The sequence below is a fragment of the Poecilia reticulata genome, chromosome 4, assembly GCF_904066995.2.
Source record: "Poecilia reticulata chromosome 4, P_reticulata-male-v2, whole genome shotgun sequence".
Lineage (NCBI taxonomy): Eukaryota > Metazoa > Chordata > Actinopteri > Cyprinodontiformes > Poeciliidae > Poecilia > Poecilia reticulata.
Window position 1 is genome coordinate 16,373,308 of NC_088833.1, and position 16,986 is coordinate 16,390,293.

The 16,986-nt window shown below is 38.1% G+C and overlaps 1 protein-coding gene across 3 annotated transcripts; it reads left to right on the forward strand.

The window, feature by feature from the left end:
• The first annotated feature begins 3,889 nt into the window (after window positions 1-3,889).
• nexn (nexilin (F actin binding protein)) lies at window positions 3,890-16,968 on the forward strand. 3 transcript variants are annotated; one of them, XM_017304200.2, is made up of 15 exons: window positions 3,890-4,040; window positions 6,103-6,511; window positions 6,604-6,801; window positions 8,392-8,476; window positions 8,569-8,717; window positions 11,266-11,469; window positions 11,548-11,721; window positions 11,897-12,085; window positions 12,486-12,677; window positions 13,394-13,438; window positions 13,670-13,864; window positions 14,062-14,283; window positions 14,993-15,187; window positions 15,270-15,633; window positions 15,785-16,968. In XM_017304200.2, exons 2-15 carry the CDS (start codon window positions 6,152-6,154, stop codon window positions 15,796-15,798), a joined length of 2,586 nt encoding a protein of 861 aa, XP_017159689.2. In that variant the 5' UTR covers window positions 3,890-4,040; window positions 6,103-6,151; the 3' UTR covers window positions 15,799-16,968. The 3 variants fall into 3 exon arrangements, with proteins under 3 accessions (XP_017159689.2, XP_017159688.2, XP_008406210.2); XM_017304199.2 differs by lacking the exon at window positions 15,785-16,968 and having other exon boundaries at window positions 15,270-15,778; XM_008407988.3 differs by lacking the exons at window positions 13,394-13,438; window positions 15,785-16,968 and having other exon boundaries at window positions 15,270-15,778.
• Window positions 16,969-16,986: the final 18 nt, after the last annotated feature.

Sequence of the window (16,986 nt, forward strand, 5' to 3'; positions counted from 1 at the left end):
ACAAACACACACACAGCTTGGGTGTATGTGTGGGGTGGAGTCTCACCTTTCAGCAGCAAATTAATACAACATAAGGGAAAAACAGAAAAACCTCTTCAAGGACTAAAGAAAAAGTGTTTTTATATGTATAAAAAAGCAATTTTTACAGTATTCTTTAAAGAAGCATTCAGTCAATCATATTTCGACTGTGCATGTGCTCTCTTTCTTCAATGAAGATAAACCACTAACTCAGTTACTATTGTAAATAATAGCTTCACATTCCACACCAACCTTTAAGAACAAGTTCAGTGAGAGTGATCTAAATCTGTGTGTGTGACGTCAGGATTGATTGTGACACAGTGATATGTGCTTAGTAAAGGTGCAAAAATAGCTCAGTCTATTTTAGGCTTGTGAACAGTTTTTGAATTAGGGTAAAGATCAATCTAGTTGCTTCATCAAGTCAGATGTCAGAATTATAATGTCGATCAAAAGACAGTTAGAGATGTCTATTTTTTATTTGAGTGGTTTACCATCTGAAAGAATATCATTTTAGCATATAATTTAGAACTCCAGCTTGTTTGTTTTTGAGAATTGTTGAGTTTAACTCTGGTAGTGAATCATTGAGCACCTGCTCTGTGGTGGAGTTTATTTTTCCCCCATGACAGCTGAGCACTTAGCAGTGACAACTGGGAAAGACTCGCTAGCTTCTGTTGCACAAACTGTGCAACTATAAAGACAGTACAGGCATTAATACTGCAATGTTGTTCAACTTTCATAGTGTTCCCATTTCAAAATAAAATGCAAAAACATGAGAGTATACACACTGCATTCCTTTTATCATGGCACATGGATATCTGAGTGTTGTTCAGATTTGTGCATGAAATAAGGAAAATAAAGGAACGTGATTCAGCATCAGCTTTCTGCTGGGCCTGGCATGGCCTCAAAGGGTGATGAAAGACAAATTATATGTTCTATCGGTTCAGGCGCGGGGCTATGGGGGTCAGTTTAATGTCTGATTATAAACGGAGAAAGTGCGCCCTCAACTGTTCAGAAAGGTCTAGGTAATGTTAAAATTACTGCCCTCAATGGAATATATAGTAGTCAGTCTCAGTGACTGTTTGACTCACGGTTTAGCCAACGTGCTTCCTGGGTAAAAATGAAATGAGAAATGCAGCAGAAACCCCGCGTTTCTCAGAGATTAAATGACTTGAGAATGCACAAAACTCAGTGTTAGCACCGAGACATTAAAGATTTTACATAGGTGTGGAGAGGTGTGTCCCTCCACCAGCACATGATGAAGGTTTGACCTGCTGAGCCGGTCTACTGAATCGTCTGGAGGCTGGACCACCACTAACATATTCAGAAGGGTGTGAGGGCATTGCCATAGTAGCTGACGCTAAGGCCCAGTCTGACTCAGGTTAGCTGTCCTTTCCTTGCTGATTAGTTGCCACAGCTGCAGCTCTATTTAAAGCAGTGTCCTTGTTGTCCGGCAGCAGTCAGGACAGAGGGGGACAACGCTTTCAGGGCCCAGAGAGCTCGCAGCACAGACCCCAAACTGAGGGGAAGGTTGATCTGCATGCATGAAATTTAAAACACCACTTACAAAATCACAAACCTTTTGAAGATGGATAATCGTTTTCGCAGAAATGCATAAACATGACGATACAAATATTATGACAAAGACAGGTGAGACTCCTGTGGTGGCTTTAAGGATATTTGAGGAGCTCAAATGACATCATTTAGCTGCTTCGTGTATGAAGTAACTCTCTAATATTTAGTTTCTGCACATTATGCAATTAAAAAATAAATATTTTAGTGTTTATGCACAGACTTTTGAAAGAATCTTTTAAGTTTTCTCGAAGGAATCCAGAGCTATTTTATCTTGCTTCTTTCATTTGCAGTGAAATAGTGAGTGCCTGGTTACACATCTAAGAACAGCAGCCCAAGCCTTGACCCTGATTCTCGGGGGTTTCCCAAAGCCCAAAGCCCCAACTAATGCCAACTGTTTCCAGAAACAGACTAGCTTTTAATACTTGTATTATATTTAGCCTTGCAATATGCTCAATAAACTTAAAAATTACTACGATGCAAAGGTTATGAAAGCTTGAGCAAAATGTTTGTTTAGAAAATTGAATTTTCTGTATTTTCAGGCTGGTTTCGTCAGTGTAGCAACAGTTCTGCATGGATGAGACTAAGTGTCTCTACAGCATGATATTTATTTAGACCCATGTACAATAAGCAGGTACCCATCCCCATTTAGCTGATTCAAGCTATTGAATTCAATTCAGTTCAATTTATTACAGACTTATGTGTGACCTCTGACATCTGAAATATATGAAGCTTTAGTTTCTCAACACACACAAAGACTGTTTCATGTCACTGAGCTCTCTTAACGGTCAGTGCATACCAGAATGGCAGCGTTGTTATTTTGGTATAACAAAAGCCTAAACAGCTTTCCAAACTGATAAGTAAGGAATTTTGCTGCTAAGGAGACAACAAGCAGACCACAAATATCAGAGTCTGCTTTTAGAATTCAGTCCAAAACAAACGTCTTCAGATGTGTATAACATGTACAGTATTTCACTAGAAAGTTCACCCAGTTTGCTGTTGGCTTCCCTGATCAACATGTAGACAATAATTTGAAGGTCATGGGTTTAAAATCACTGTGTACAGTCCCTGGCCAAAGTATTTATCTCCCTTGATATTTGTTCACATCATCTCATATTAGATTTTAAACCTCCAGAGTATTTCACTAGATTTTAAGTAATAGATTGATACAAAGTAAAACAGAATTGTTAATTGGAAACAAATGACTTGGTTTTATGTTCAGCCCCCTAAATAAATCACCCGTAGAACCCCTTTAGCTGCAATTACAACTCTGAGTTTTTTGAGCTTGTCTGTCTCTCTACCTGCTTTGCACATCTGATTACTGTCTTTAATAATGACTTTATTGCTACTCCTCCATAAAGGCCGACTTTGTGGGGCGTACAACTAATAGTTTAGTTCTGTAGTGTCACTATGGGTAGCTTGGCATATTCTCTGATTAATCCTCTGCTTCTCTGGGTTGCCGGTTTGGGTAGACGAACAAGTGTTTGTTGGTTTATAATTATGTCATTCTCTTCAATTTTCGGAAAAAGGTGCTTGCTTGTTATTCATGATCCAACTCTGCTTAGACCTCTTCATAACTTTACTCCTGACACATCTGGTGTCTTCCCTGGTTTTCATGATGCTATTTGTTCAATAATGTTAGATAATAAATGTTTGAGTTCTTTCTAGATCCACTGGTCTCTTTTTATACTGCCAAAATTGGATTTTCAAGTTCTGGAAAACAACAAAACTCCCTCGTAGAAATAAGTAACGTAGTCTAAATCGCAGTTGGTATAAACATTAAGCCCTTCTGAAAGTTTGTAATTCATTAAGCCAGAGAAATATATTGTAAAAGAATTTAAAACAAATAGAAAATCTAAGCGTTTCCTGACTTGCAACCAAAATGCTCGCTACTTATGTGGAACTGAATTAATGCACAGATGAACAACCTCCAACTACCAATTAAGTGATTTCAGAAGGCTAACGATTGCACTAGATTTTATCTACTGGTGTCAGAGTAAAGAAAGCTGATTATAAATGCATGCCACACTTTTCAGAGTTTAGAGGGCAAGGGGGAAGGAAATTGTTTATTTCCTTCATCTTCATTTTGTTCTGCAGGTCAAAATAGCAGTAGACAATTTAGTCCAGATAAAATACAAGTGACTATTTTCAAAAATAAATACAAAGAGCAGTTTCCTATTTATGCAGCTGTGACTAGTGCTGGTGCACAAGTGCAGACGTGCAAACTGGGCAACAACAGCTGAATGTGGGACAGGCCTGCATGCTATCCGGCAGAAAGTAACGGTACTTTTATGGAAACGCCTCACTGACCCCCAACCAGCAGCCAGTAGGGTCTGTTCAGACCGTGGTCACACCTCACCGATAGTCTCGCAGCGCTGACTTCACTGGTTTGAGTTTTTATCTACAAAGAGGATTTTTGAATCAAAACTTGAGGACTAAAACACAACCAGAAGGTAAGACTTTCTTTTTTGTTATTTAAAAACACAATTGCCCTTCTCTTGTATCTCTTCACATGAAATAACTGACTTTTTCTTTGGACATAGAATTGTGTTGAGTTATCTTTTCTAAGCATATCAAAGTGAAAATTAAAACACAATAAGTAGAGGAGTGGCAAAATTATAAAAATGTGTACACTGAGCAGCATTTTATCTAACAGGTTTGTTCATGAGTGTCTGGAAAAGTTAGCTGTTTCCAGCCTGTTACAAGTCCACCGCGTTTTGGTGAATTGCACTTTTTCTTCACATGCACTCACTGCAAGGTCCACAGAAAGCTCTAAGCTACGGTAGTGATAACACTTGAATCTTTCCGTGTAACATGTGTCAAACTCATTTATTTTCGTCATGAATTCTTGTGCCAGCTGTGTACAAAAATAGGACAGCACCTGCTGAAACTAAAGTTTTCCAGTTAGCACAATTTTCTTCAGTTAGTGCTGTGCTACTACAAAGATCTTAGACATTTTACTCAGGTTTGTAGATTAGATTTATTGGAAATAAGTACATTTTCCTGTTCAGTCAATAAAATATGTAGACTGATGATAGTTTGGAAGTCGACAGGATATATTATGTAACTATGATTCAGTAAATTTTAGCTCCAGATGACATGTTGCCATACATGCTTTAGGAAAATGACAGGTGATATCCCATATTTATCGTTCTGTGCTCCTGGTGTTCATCCGGTTTGAAAATCAAAGCCTGTTGACTAAACAGAGATCATCATCTGAGCCAGTCAGGCTTTTGAAAATGTCATACAGAAAGAGGCTCTTTTTAAACTTTTATTTTAACAACTCACCCTATTCAGAACAACAGGCTCGGTATATCCAGGTTGAGTCACTTTAGTTTCTCCCTTAACTGTGGTGTTTTCACGTTTGATTGTGTTGATCCTGAACACTCATTTTTGACCATAAGCTGCTCAAAATATTGCAATTTCTGATTTACAGCAAAAAGATTATAAGATATGAATAGAAGGTGTGTGTGGATGCTGACAAACAGTGACTGTTTTACAGTGGGATGAGTAATAGTCCCCTTTGTTCACCAAGTTGTTGAGCTCTGAGTCTGGCCATTTTGTGGAGGGTCCTTAGGGCGACATGTGGGTGCCAGCTTGATCTTTGTCCAACTGCCTATCACTCATTACAAATAGCAATGATCACATGTTCTGGGCACATAAGTGGGATATAAATAGGAGCAAGCAGGCCTTCACTGCACTCTTTCTCAACAGACTGAGGAGCAGAATGGGTGGCTTCACCTCAAATCTGCTTTTAAGTTTACATCAGAAAAACTCAAACTATTAAGGTTGAAAAAATAAAATACTGAAAAAGTTAACTGTGGTGCAAAGTTGCAGTGATAAAAAAAATGCTAATACCAAAGAATGTAATTAATTAAGACTTTGGCCAAAATCTTATGGAAAATACATCACTTCATTTGTTTTCATTAGCAGCAACCGACACAAGCAGAAGGGAAATTATTGCTTTTTGGTTTGTTTTTTATTGAATGTATTAAATATATGGGACAATTGAAAATTTAAGGCACTTTAAAAAGACAAACAGTTTCAGTTCGTACCTAATAATTTCGAATCCAGTTTGGCTCAAATGAATCCAGATCCACCATAATCCAATCATACAGTTAGTTTCAGATTTTATTGCTGTTTTTGGTCTAATTCAATCTCTGATTTAAATAGTTATTCAATATCAATCAGTAGAAAGGGATTTATCAGGGCAAAATGGCAGCAGCATGGTCAATAGCTTTGTTCAGATAAAAACAGAAGAATCAGTTCTGGCTCAGGCCAGGAGTACTTTCTATGGAAATAAAAAAGCAGCCGCTCCGTTATTGACTTTGTCAAGTGCAGAGCTACAGAGAGATAGAGGCATAAAGATAGAACAACTTTTTATTAAAGGAAATAAATGGAGAGCATAATTGTTTATTCCAATGATCTACCTGTACTACTGCAATTTAAGTGTCATAAAATGTTTCCATTTATATTGCTAATTTGATTGTGGCCAACTCTCCCCTTGGTTTGCAGCTTCAGTTACAACAAATTCTGTTTGTCAACTTGTCATCGTGGCACAAACATGACTGAGGTGGCACAGGTTGCAGCTGTTGACACTCATGATGATAAAGATGATAGAAACGACAACGAGCACGGGATGAGCGCCGAAGAAGACTCGGAGGAGGAAATGAGACAGGAAGAGAACGATGAGACGCTTAGCGATGCTGAGGAGAGGAGTGAGAGGACACCACAGAGCAAAGGCAGAGAAACTAACAGAGTCAAAGACAAAACAAGTGAGGAGGCTGAGACAACACAATTGAATGGAGAGGAGAGCAAAGAAAGTGAGAAAGACGACGCTGTCAATGGTGTTTCGGACAGTAAAGATCAAGTGCAGGAAACAGACAATTCACAGAACATGTCCGATCTGGCTTTTAAGAAAGAGGTAAGACACTGGAGCTGGACAAGCAAGATTGTGTTATTATATAAGCTTAAAACCTGACTCGCAACATTTTATAATTCCCATACAAACTGTAGAAGCTGCTGAGGACCAGAAGACCAGTGGCCAGGAGCTATATGCCAAAGCTGAACAAAGAAAAAGGAGATGTGACAAACAAGTTTGAGGCCATGCAGAAAGCCAGAGAGGAGCGCAGCCGGCAGAGGAACAGGGACGAACAGCAGAAGAGGAAGGATCAATACGTCAAGGAGAGGGAGTGGAATCGCAGAAAGCAGCAGGTCAAAGAGAGACAAACGGCACTAACCTCCGACTGTGAGCTGCATGGCATGATGGGGCATGATGGAGGTGACGAAGCTGCCAGTCTGAGTGAGGATCTTTAACCCAGAGGCGATGTAGCTCCAAACACACTGCCTCAATACTAATGGTCACTTTTATAACCAATTTTAGTTTTATGATTTTTCAGCCTTGGTTTGTTTTGGTTTTCATTTAAAGTTATATTAATGTGCACTGAATCATAAACTAAACACTAGTTTTATTGACATGTACTAATCAACTCACTTAACTGGAACAAATTATTATTTTACAAATTAGGTAATTTATTTAAGTTCAATTTTGCTGACGTAAATGGAGCAAAATCACAATATTTTTCATCTTGGAGCTTTTACTTAATTTTTTTTTATGTTAGATCACATCAGATCATGTAATATTAGAATAACTAGCTGTTCAATAAGTTAAACCTAGACTGTATCTAAATGTTTAAATCCAGGAAATTTAGATTTTTCTTTAAATTTGTTCTAAATCTGTAGAAAGTCTGCATTTATTTTATTTTTCAAAAAATAAGAAATCTTTAATACTAAAGAACTTAAGTCAAATGTGTATAATGTCTATTCAGAAATAATTAGTGAGAAATTCACCCAACCCTTATTGAATTTAATTTCTTTTATTTGTTATTTTTGTGTGTTTTCTGGTTATCTGAAGCTTGTCAGAGGAATTAACACAGTTTATTGTGAACATTTTCATATGTTTTAAAAGTGCAGCCTTGTATTCATCTGAAAGGCATCTTATTGTGATTTATTATTTCTGTCTTTCATTCCATTCATGGTTTAGTTTAAATCCTTATTCCTACCTTACATTTAGGCCTTTAGTGATCAATTTCAATTGAGTTCAGGAAGATGCTCGGATATAGATATCGATCTAAATACAACGTTTTTATAATACAGAAATAAATCTCTCCCTTATCAGGTAAAGAAAAGGCCACTCAACACCCAGTAAGCATCCATGTTTGGTTTGAAGCAGAAATATATGTACATTTATTGTTAATGCACATTATATTTTCATGCATTTTATAATCAATAGATGAGAATGAGTGGTGTTTAGATGCAAATTATTTTAATTACATAGGAAACCTCCCAATTAACATAACATTTAAAAAAATAGAATAAAAAAATATTAAATTTTGCTCAATAACAAATAAATAGGATTTTGATTTTCAACTCAGTTTTAGTGAGAAAACATAAAACCAAAGATCCAGAATTTCAGAGTACACCAGTTTTCTTCTAGTCTGCAGGAAATAAAACAAAGGCAGTGATACGATGTTATGTGAGTGGATTAGTGTTGATAAGCAGACACAACAACCTTCCTGCAGACCGTTGTGCCAGAGTCTGCCAGGGTTGGACACCTACGCTCATCCCCTATCTGTGCAGCTACACTGCAGGCCAATCAGAGGCCCACCAGCTCGCCACATGACCCTGTTATTAACAGGGATTTGGCCCTAGTTCTTGCTGGGACCAGTATGGCTCCTTAGTGGCAGAGGAGATGATCCCAGCTAAACCTTAACCTCACCACTCTCTCTCTCTGATCTACCACAGATAAAAGAACTACTTGCTTCCAGTGATGAGGAAGAGGAGGTAAAAACGAAAAAGGTGGAAAAGTCCTACGTCCCCAAAATCACAGGTAAGGCACATAAAGAGATGCAGCTATTAATAGGAATATGGCGGAGAAGTGGATAGGCTGAAGGCTTATGTTTTCCTGCGCCATTTATCCAGGTAGTGTGAAGGGGAAGTTTGCAGTAATGGAGAAACAAAGACAAGAAGAGGAGAGGAAGAGGATGGAGGAGGAGAGGAAGAAGAGAGAGGCCCAGGACAACATGGAGAAAGCCAAAATCAAGAAGGAACTGGCTCAGAAAGCTGCTGAGGTCAGTGATTTCAGGGTTAACTGGTTGCAAAGAGTCTCATATCTTACTGAGAAGCATGGCGGCCCGAGTGAGTGGTTCAGTCCTGCCTTTATGGCGACAATGGAGTACTTTCCTCTGTAATGACGGAGGTAATCCTCTGCTGCCACTTGGAATAGCTATTTTAAGTGGCTTTTGAGATGAGAACAGTTGGCAGGGGTCAAATATAGGTCTGAAACCCAACGGTAGCATTGTTGACATGTGAAGACCGTGTACTGACAGAGTGTTTAGTGTGTCTCATTGAACAATTTTAGGTAAATGATTGAACGATTTCCAATTGTTGTGCACAGAAAAAAATAACACGAGCCTTTCTGTTAAGTTCTCAGGAAAGGGTTATGTAAGCATTCTTGTGCCAAACAGGTAATCACAGGCAATTACCTGCTATCTCAGCGCCCTAGTTCTGCTTCAGTGCAGTGTGAGTGACATTAACAGAACTGAAATGAATAACAGAAGGAAAACTCAGTCAGGACGCTGTTAATGAGAGATAATCAAGATAATAAGTTTACTTTATGGACTGCTACATACTACATCTTAAAACTGACTTAATATTGTCAGCTGGCTATTTTACCGGCAGAATTACAATCCTAGTAGGAGATCAACTTGGAAGTCTCTTACAAATGGTTGGTTGAGGTAAAGTTACTGCATGCAAAAGTTTAGCAGGTAGTCTTCACTTTAAATGAATGCTTTAAATCTAAGAAAGGCAGGTCTGTAACCTGTAACCCATGTCTCAGGGTACCACTATCCCTTCACTTTTATCTCCTCTCTCTCTTGATTCAAGTAGAAGCTAAGACATTCCACTAAGAAACTGGAAACACATTTGCAAAGCTGATCTGGAATCAGTTCTGACTGAGTCCCTGCACATGAACAGACATTGCACAACATGCCTATATAAATTATGTAAACACCATCGTGCAATATAAAATTATTGGCATACATTATTCTTCTATGTTTGTTAAAAGAGGAAAATACAACAGCAAATTTTGTGCCCTGTATAACTTCTTTCTGTCTTAAATGCAATAATTTACAAGACTATTGTTTTGATAATATATTACACTGATTACATCATATTGTACTGTCTCATATTTCATCACAGTGTTGTATTTGCACTACGGCATACTTCATAATATTGCCTTTTGGCCAGAACTCCCTTGAAAAAGATGTTTTTAATTTCAATGAGATTTTATCCTGGTAAAATAAAGGTTAAATGTTTTTTTTTTTTTTTTTTTAAGAAATCAGTTTAAGTTGCATCATATTTTGCAGAGTTTATAACATCATATTGTCTAGCAGGGCACATCATTGTATATATTGGATCGTGCTGTATGCCTTACCTTATTGTATGTTATGTATGTTTTTTTGTTTACACTTGTTATCATCTTATATGTTTGCAATGTACTTTAAAAAGTAATGCAAGTTTTTCTAATTTTTTAAATGTTCATCTTGTTTGTTGAGAAAACATCAAATCTATACACAAAACACATTCAACATCATACTCAACTCAACAAATTTCCACTTATATTGGAACATGTTTAAATTAGAAAATATATATTTTTGGTATTGATATTATTAATGTGCCCTGCGACAGACTGGCGACCTGTCCAGGGTGACCCCGCCTCTCGCCCGGCACGCCAGCTGCAGATGGGCACCAGCAATCCTCCCGACCCCACTAAGGGACAAGGGTGCAGGAAAATGGATGGATGGATGGATATTATTAATGTTTTTTGTTAGCAGTCATACTAAATGCAACCTATCAAGACTCCTCAAACTAGACATTGGAGTAATCATCGGGCCAGTAAAATAAAATGTAAACTGGGAAAACATTTATGAATTTGAGTGTATTTGTGAGCTCATCTCCTTGCCCCTAGTTTTCCAAGTTTGCCCCAAAAGGACATCGGTTTTTAAAGACTAAAAATATTCAGTCTTTCTCTTTAAACCGTAGGGGTAAAGCTACACGTGATTGGCAAATGTTAAGAAATGCAATTCGCCCTTAAATTTAACATTTTGTTAAAATTTACTAGAACAGAATAAAAATGTCTAGTTCAAAGAGCTTTCAGTTTTCTTGAAATGAAATCAGTTTTGAACTCTTCCTGCATCAACAAATGAAGTAAAGCTAAATCATATAGATTATAAATTAATGTACAGTGAATATCATGTCAAAATGTAAAATTAGTGTCCATGCTGATTCAAAATTCATGATTTTTAGCACTTGCTTTACAACTTTTACTCACAACTTATTTTTACTGAACTATTTTCTTTGAGTTTCACAAGATTCAATCCAGAAGGAACTAGAAGTGAGCTGCTGGGTGCAGACAGCCCAGGCCTGCCAACTGTTTCCCACACATCCTAGTTTCTATATTTGCTGTAGACTTCCATCCTGTGACAGATTTAGACTTGGCTATCTTGAACTCACACCCCTCACCCTCATAATGACCCACTGCAAATGGTGACAGTAGCCCTGCAGAGTGTCCCACTCTCACAGCCCAAACCTCACAATACATTTTTATGTATTTCACAGGAAGGAGATGACACAATCCTGATACGTGTGGTTCCAGCAAAGCAGTCAAGACCTCCAGGCAAAATCAAGATGAACTTTGAGGACATTGAGAAAAGCCGAGAGGAGGAGCTGAAGAAAAAGGTAGAGGAGGAGAAGAAGAGACGGTATGATGAAAACAGACGCTCCTTCAGGGAAGCCAAGCGGCGCTCTATTGTTCAACAGGAGGTAAAAAAAAACTTTTTAAAGCTGCTTTTACAGCCTCACTGTGATAGTGTACATAAGGATATTCTTTATTTGAAAAAGGACGAAGAAGAAAAACCTTCAGAGAAGGTGTCGGTGACTCCTGGAAAGCTGAAGCTGACATTTGAGGAGCTGGAAAAGGAAAGGCAGGAGCAGCGGAGGAAGCAAGCTGAAGACGAAGCCAAACAACGCCTGCTGGAGGAGAAGAAGGCTTTTCAGGAGGCCAAACAGGGAATGGTAAACAAAATACTTCAATTATACAAACAAATGCAACATGTTTTTAATTTAATGTACATGTTCACATAGCTAAAACCTGAACTTTAGCGCCACTTGCAGCAATTAAAGTTCTTAAAACAATCAAAATTAAAGTTATGATTGTGTTTAGCAAACCTAAAAGATTACATCTAATTAGGACGAAGATGAAGACATCAGTCAGGAGGATCTGGAGGACAAAGAGGAGATTCGTCCTGGAAAACTGAGGCTGAGCTTCGAGGAGCTGGAGAGACAAAGAGTTGAAGAGGAGCGCAAGAGATCAGAGGAGGAGGCCAAGAGACGCATGGAGGAGGAGAGAAGAGCTTTTGCTGAAGCGAGGAAAAGCATGGTCAATATTGTTTTCATTTTTGCTAAAAAAAAAAAAAAATGTGTATTAATATGTGCATGGTTTTCAAATCTGTCCTGCAAAGAAATCTGACAGGCTATCTTCAAAAATTGTTTCTGAGGAAACATCCCCAGAATTTGCAGGCTTTTTTGGCGATTGTAATAAATTGTGGGTAAAACAGGAAATATTTAACTGAAGCGTAGTTATTATGTCTGAAAGGACTTATCAAAAATAAAAGGTTTAGTTAGTAACACAAAACTAACATCGGTAGAATAAATCCACAGAACAGCCCCACAAAAAAGGAAATAGTACCAGGGGAAAAATTCAGGGGAATGATAGAAGAAGTAGATTATTTACAGACATTACCAAAGCTCCTTAAACTTGCATTGTATTCTTTTCTCAGCTGATAGATGAAGATGATGAAGTGCTGATGGCCTTGCTGAACCTAGAGGGAAGCAAACCTGGGAAAATATGCGCCAGCTTCGAGGACTTAGAGCGGCAGAGACGTGAGGAGGAGCAGAGGAAAGCAGAGGAGGAGGCCAAGAGGAGGCTGGAGGAGGAGAAGAGGCTCTTTGCCGAAGCTCGCAAGAGCATGGTGAGCCAAATGACACAGTGATCAAATTTTACAGCACGTGTGTGTTGGGCTGGTTACTAATATGTCTTAGATCAGTTGTTGTTCAGCCTTCCACTTACACAAGTTTACATAAGCATATCATTGGTATGAAAGTCATAATAATTTTGGCCTTTGAATTATGCTTCTGAGACTGTTTTCTATGCTGATTTTTCTATTAATATCAAATACAAAATCATACAAAACAGCTAAAATATTTAAAAATGTGTTTTTGATATTTTGTTTTGCTAAACAGGCTTTAGCAGGCTGCAGAGAAATTAACGTTTTTGTCACTATCAGTACAGTTATGGCAAAATCACAACTGTTTCCTATTATGGAGCTGATGATCAAATAAAATCCACTCATTTTCAAGGGTCATGACGCCTGAAACTTACAAACTAAAGAACACTTTACCCGCTGAAAGGCAAGGTGGTGGTAGCATCATGCTGAAGGTATGCTTTCCTGCAAGGCATGATGGCACATTTGAGAAATTGATCAAAATGATGCTGTATTATAATTTTGTCCATAATGAAAGAAAAACAATAACAGTGCAAATACATTACTAAAACCTCCAAATGATTAAGACTTTCATAACTGATATATGTAAACTTTTGGCCTTTATACATGTTCTCTATATTATTCTAATGGGCTCAAATGATATGTCTGTACTGCTGTTACCATGTCCAACTCATCTCTTTAAGAGCCCTATCCTGGATCAGGAAAAATCTGCATATGGAGATGAAACAGTAAGGTTTTTTATTTTTAGTTTAACCTTATCATTACTTTTGAAAGAATACAATAGAGTCAAATTTAAATCTGGACTTTCATGCAGAATAATAACAGGATGCATGCTGACTCTAAATGCATAGTGGGAATGGATTTACCTTGTTACGTTACGTTACGTTACGTTACGTTACGTTACGTTACGTTACGTTACGTTACGTTACGTTACGTTACGTTACCTGATATTCTTTTAGTTGCTGGAAGACGACGAGGTGATGGTGAAGAGTGAGTCTCAGGAGGCTCTGCACCCCAGAAAATTGGAGATCAACTTTGAGGAGCTCCTAAAAGAAAAGGAAGAGGCTGAGAGGAGACGCAAAGCTGAGGAGCGCAAAAAGAAACTGGAGCAGGAAAAGCAGGAATTTGAGCAGCTCAGAAAAGAGATGGGAGAGGTTTGTCTTTAAATTTTAGAGTCCTGTGTAAACCCACATTTGTTTTCGATGCCTCTTCACTTAGAGTTTGAATTAATTTGCTAGACCTCATCCAAACAAATGTCTGTGAATATGACACTGATATTCTTTGTTTGAATTTTGGACTGTGGCTCTAAACTTTCGTGACATAACACTTAATTTGTGGTGATATTTCACAGGAAGAAATAAACGAAAGCTCAGACGTCATAAGCACAGAATATGAAGAACTGACAAAACTCAAGAAAACTGGCTCCATTAAGGCCAAAAACCTCAAGTCCAAATTTGAGAAAATCAAGCAGCTGACAGAGGAGGAGATCCAGAAAAAGATCGAGATGGAACGAGAGCGGAGGAAGGCCATTGATGACGAAATTAAACAGAGAGAAGCTGAAAGGGCCCAGGAGGTAAAAGGACTGAAATGTTAACTGAAGAATCTATCTTTTTTCTGCAGAACATAGTTTGCGCCGACGGATAAGGAACCTTGAAAACCTAAAATAATCCTAGATATCTTACTGTGAAAATATGAATGAGTCTTCTATTGCAAACAAGTTTTTGTGTCAAAAGACGAAAATTGTTTTCAAAAGCTAATACATCAAAAAGCAAAATATAGTAGTTAAATTAACTGAAAAATAATTCAGACGCATGCACCTGAAATCCTACATATATCCACTGTATAAAATGACACACAACCATTTAGGTAATTTAATTTCTATTTGTGAAATGCCAGAAAAATGTTTATTCAAATTCAGAGGCTTTCAAACTAAGATCACAACGCTTTTAAATAATTCGGTCATAGAAACGTCCAGCAGTCAGGAGGTCGGTTCTACTTATCTCAGAGATTCACTGGATTTGTTAAGAAACACGTGTATCAACAAGACCATGGGAAGCTGGTAAGATAATTTCATCCACAGTGAAAAACACCGATGTACCAACAAGAGAAGAAAGGCCCAGTCTTAGAGGAAAGAGCATCATATTGAAATATTGTATATTGAAGTAACATGGAAGTTAAGGTGTTTAAGCAAGTTGGACTTCCAAATGAACAATGACCATGTCTTTTTACACTGCGTTTTTAGAAATCTTGTTTGAACCTATCATATGCCCTATGCATTTCAGGACGAGGAGGAGGAAGAAAGAGAAGCAACTTCGGTGAGATCCGACGACCTACCGTTCAAACAGAAGGTGGACATGCGGGCCCGGTTCGAACAAATGGCTAAGGCCAGAGAGGAAGAAGAACGGAGGAGGATAGAGGAGCAGAAGCTGCAGAGGATGCAGTTTGAACAACAAGAAATTGATGCCGCGCTGCAAAAAGTACCTCACAAATTAGAACTAGGCTCACTTGGGCTTCACTTGACGCCTGCAAGAGAACTTGACTGTTTTTGTCTGCTTGCAGAAGAAGGAGGATGACGGCGAGGATGAAGGCAGCATCATCAACGGATCTGCAGCCTATGAAGATGAGGAAGATCACGCGAGGTCAGGTGCGCCATGGTTTAAGAAGCCCCTCAAAAACCAGTCGGTGGTGGATTCTGAGCCAGTTCGGTTCACCGTTAAGATCACCGGAGAGCCAAAGCCAGAGGTCACCTGGTGGTTTGAGGGAGAGATGCTCCAGGACTGTGAGGATTATCAGTATATCGAAAGAGGAGAGACGTACTGCCTCTACCTGCCGGAGACCTTCCCGGAGGATGAGGGGGAGTACATGTGCAAGGCTGTGAACAGCAGGGGCACAGCAGCAAGTACCTGCATTCTCACAATAGAAAGTAAGACCACTCTGGTGTGACTGCATGCCTGCATGGTGATCTTTCTCTGGAATTTACCTCACTTTACAAAGTGGATTGCATGCTTCTCTTGTTCAGGAACTCGGGCTGAAAAACAAACTTTCATAGCATTTCTTCTGTTTCTGTCTTGCAGCTTATGACTACTGAAGCCCCTCCCTGTTGTTTTTCAATGTAAAACATCATCCACTGTGGTCAAATGGTAGAGGGACGGACAGTATGCTTGGCATTCCTAAGACAAGGATACACAGCACATGCGCGCACACACACAAGAAATTATGTTGTTTACGTATGGCTCAATGAAAAATGCTGCCCACCCTGTAGGGAGTTTGGATTATACCTGTGCCAAAACAGACAGATTCCTGTTTCAACACCAGGGGTCGCATTGTGCTTCAAATGTGTTATTGCTGCAAAATCTCAGCAATGTTAATCAGTTCAAAATGCTGTTGATCTACATTGTAAATATCACACTTTTATGGTCCATAAACAGCTAACAAGACTAACCGGATCTCACAACCAGAGGCAACACTTATCAAGGTACGACTGCAACGGTCACATTTTGCAGGAAATAAGTTCATGTGTTCATCCTAATTTTTATATGCAGAATCTGACAAAAATAATTGATTGTTGATTATTTTTCATGCACCCACCCGATTTTCTCTAAATTCTTGATTCAGATGTCATTGTTTATTTGTCAAGAACAATCTTTTATTGTTTGATAATTAATGAAAACTAGGCTAGCCTGATGATTTGTCTTATTATATTATAAATAGAGAACAAGTTTTAATAAAATTGAAGACAAAAAATGCATCTTTTTGATGTCTTTTGATGAATGATTGAAACCGTTAATGTGTGTAGTTTCTATCACTATATGTTTTTATAATGATATTGTAAATGATAAATAATAATGGTTTAGTCACTTGAAATCATGACCTCAACTCTTAGCTGAGTATAAGCATTTTTACAGAGTCAGTTTGTATGAGAATTATAAATGGTACAAGGACAATACAATTAGCATAAAAAGTCCAGTTTTTTTCTCTCTCATCTTTAGCAATATTACTAAAAGGCGTATGCTTTTTCATTGTCATTTTTGGTATTAAGGTGAAAAGAATCTGAGGATCCCATATTTACAAATTAATCCAACTTTGGGAACTACAGCCTTAGGTTATATGTATATTTCTTCCACATTTAAGAATAACAATTCTGCAGCGTAAAGGTCAATTTTAACCTAATAAAGCTCTGGAAAATATTGTGACACACATTTACCAAAGACAAACAGCTTTTTGATTGTTTATAATAAAGCTAAACGTTATCCTTTCATGTTTTACTTGTATTTTT

What these genes read in the sequence shown, in the direction of transcription:
- nexn (XM_017304199.2), top strand. Translation starts at nt 6,152, where the DNA reads ATGACTGAGGTGGCACAGGTTGCAGCTGTTGACACTCATGATGATAAA. An exon ending in ATCTGGCTTTTAAGAAAGAG is followed by an intron (nt 6,512 to 6,603) that starts GTAAGACACTGG and finishes TACAAACTGTAG; the next exon opens with AAGCTGCTGAGGACCAGAAG. An exon ending in AAGCTGAAAGGGCCCAGGAG is followed by an intron (nt 14,284 to 14,992) that starts GTAAAAGGACTG and finishes TATGCATTTCAG; the next exon opens with GACGAGGAGGAGGAAGAAAG.